General features: G+C 35.9%; 1 protein-coding gene across 4 annotated transcripts in view; it reads right to left on the bottom strand.

The window, feature by feature from the left end:
• Nucleotides 1–593: 593 nt before the first annotated feature.
• The window catches only part of LOC108694564 (protein rolling stone-like), an 8,520-nt gene continuing 6,568 nt past the window's right edge, over nucleotides 594–2,545 (bottom strand). For 2 of the 4 annotated variants that reach the window (XM_018204131.1, XM_018204147.1), the window contains exon 2: nucleotides 594–1,511. In XM_018204131.1, the coding sequence (XP_018059620.1) occupies nucleotides 643–1,511 (869 nt within the window). In that variant the 3' untranslated portion in view covers nucleotides 594–642. Of the gene's footprint in view, nucleotides 1,512–1,635; nucleotides 1,840–2,310; nucleotides 2,317–2,545 lie in introns of those variants that run through there. The other 2 variants (XM_018204155.1, XM_018204139.1) reach the window with 2 other exon arrangements.

The raw sequence follows: 2,545 nt of genomic DNA, 5'->3' as shown, positions 1-2,545 counted from the left end.
TTACATTTTACTTTTTATTTCATATATATATTATATATATTATATACTTATACATTTTATTTTATTAATTATATGATTTTAATCTTGCATTATAAGAAGTCTTTTTACTCTCTCTCTCTCTCTCTCTCTCTGTCTATCTGTCTGTCTATATATATATAAAATAAATATAAATAATGAAAGTTTCAATCCAATCTCAATTCGTATTAAATTAATATGGGCTTAACGGACCGTGTCGGAAGTCTTCCTTTTCAAATATCGATATACATGAAATATCGATACAAAATAACAAAAAAAAGTCTATAAATATTTTATCAATATATTTAAAATATCGACACTGTATCGCCCACCTCTAATCAGAGATATCTATACTAATTGATCGTTAGCAATTATATTATTATTTACTAGAAATATTGCTAAGGACGAAACTCAAAGTTGTATATATCACTGTTAACTTCCTATTAATATTTTCTCATTTTTACAAGCAAGTTGAATAGTAACGCCAGAAAAACTCTATTCGCAGACGCAATTATGTCAAGAAAACACGTTTCATTTCAACTTACCGAATATTAAATTGTTCCATGCTTTGGGACCTTACGTGCTGAGGATATTTATAACAAATATTTCTAAATAAATTTTTAATGATTAAACTACTTCCGTTGGTTTTTCTGGAAGCGGTTTATCATTCGTCATATTTATCTGCACGGATTTGTTGATTTTCTCGATCTTGCGATAGATCCGGTCTCTGATGTTCGCCAACAAACAAGTGATGCAATGCAGCACCGTCACGAATGTGAAACCGCCAATACAAACGAGTGACGTCCGCATCGGCTTCTTCCAATCAAGGATTTTGTAGATGTAGTGACAACCATATTTGTCAAGGCCGCCAGCAAGATAGTAAATCACTGAGAAGATTACATAGAACATAACGATCGATAGGCACCACCAGAAGTTTCGCAGACGGAATGGTATGTTAGTAACAAATAGATCAATCAGCATCAGCACGCTGTTACACACGTGCATCATGATATTGAGCGGATCCATCTGATGAATCGCTGGATTATATACGGCGAGCCAGTAGCATACCGTCACGCCAATTGCCATGTTGGTCGTGACAACGTATAGAAACCAATACAGCCGCTCAGTGGATTCCAATTTGAGATTGCAAGGATCAAAGCCGGATATCTTCTGCAATTGCCATCGCTTCGACACAAGGATACCACCAATCAGCGCTTGTATAAAGCCCAGAGCTATGTCCCAGTTGGTCAGATAGATTGGCCATTTCTCATACTGCATTAGTGGTTTATAACTGCCAAATTCAAACACTGAACATATGACAAAAGCGGCCCAGACGACGAAGATGATCCAACGGTAGTACAGATACCAGATGGCCACGTACGACTGGCACTTTGGTTCGGACAGCACACGCGCCTGTGGTGGCTCCTGTTTGGCCGCTTGTCTCCACCTGTGACCAATCTCTTGGCACCAGAGTTTGCTCACCATTGTGCGATGACCTGGAATGATGAGGAATCAATGATATTTCTTTTATATTTATTGAAAAGAATGTGAATTAAATATGCGAATTGAGTTTGATAAAGATCAAATTGAATTTGGAGAGGCTGCTAGAGAGAAACGTACTCAAGAAAATGAACAATCAGATGAAGGGATACGCGTCGAAAAGAAAATTCTTGGAATGGATTCAAAAGATAACGGAGAACCGCGCGCCTACGATGACTCTTAACAAGTAACGAGTGGGCAGCCAATTCAACCTGAAAACGGTACATAGCAGGAACATGCAATCACGCTATTCCGAACACAGCGTGATCCAATGATTAATGCTTTAATAAATGTAATTATTCTCCGAAAAGGACCGCGCATGTCTTCGTCGCGCTCGGACGAGCAAGCGCATGTGCAACATGACCACTTCCGCCTTATTACGATCGAAGAACATTACATTCATTACATTTTTCTTTTCTATATACCAGCATAATCAATAATTATGCGCCTCTGGAATATAAATATTTTTTTGGAATTTTATCAACATATTTCTAATTGTATAATTTTTTAAATATTGAATTAATAAATATAAAATACTAATTAATCTGATAAATTAGAAGATGCGATTTTTCTTCCAAGTTTATAAAATTTTATAAATTTCAAACGTTTTTAAATCTAATAATAATTAACTGTTATTGCAATGAGTGTATAATGTAATGATACTTTATGACATGCTTTGATAACAACGAAACCACGTTCGAAAATTGATTCCACACTTGCGAGATAGTTTCGATAGTTTTTCAGTGGATGACTTACATAGCGACCATTGTAAGAAGAGCAACAGTAGTCGTTTCGAAGAAGGTAATCCTGTGAACGAGAGCACCATCCTTGAAAGATACAGTCGCGATGATACGACAAATATGCGTGATCTGAGAGCACCTAACCTAACCTAACTGTTACCTAAACTATCCGATTTGTCTTGACAGCTGATTAAATTAAAATACGCGAAGGTAAAAAAATATTTTTTTGATTATAAAATAAATATGCCATC

This window comes from Atta colombica, unplaced genomic scaffold (assembly GCF_001594045.1).
Source record: "Atta colombica isolate Treedump-2 unplaced genomic scaffold, Acol1.0 scaffold1, whole genome shotgun sequence".
NCBI lineage: Eukaryota > Metazoa > Arthropoda > Insecta > Hymenoptera > Formicidae > Atta > Atta colombica.
The sequence above is the reverse complement of the archived record's forward strand: the minus strand, read 5'-3'. Positions and strand labels throughout refer to the sequence as shown.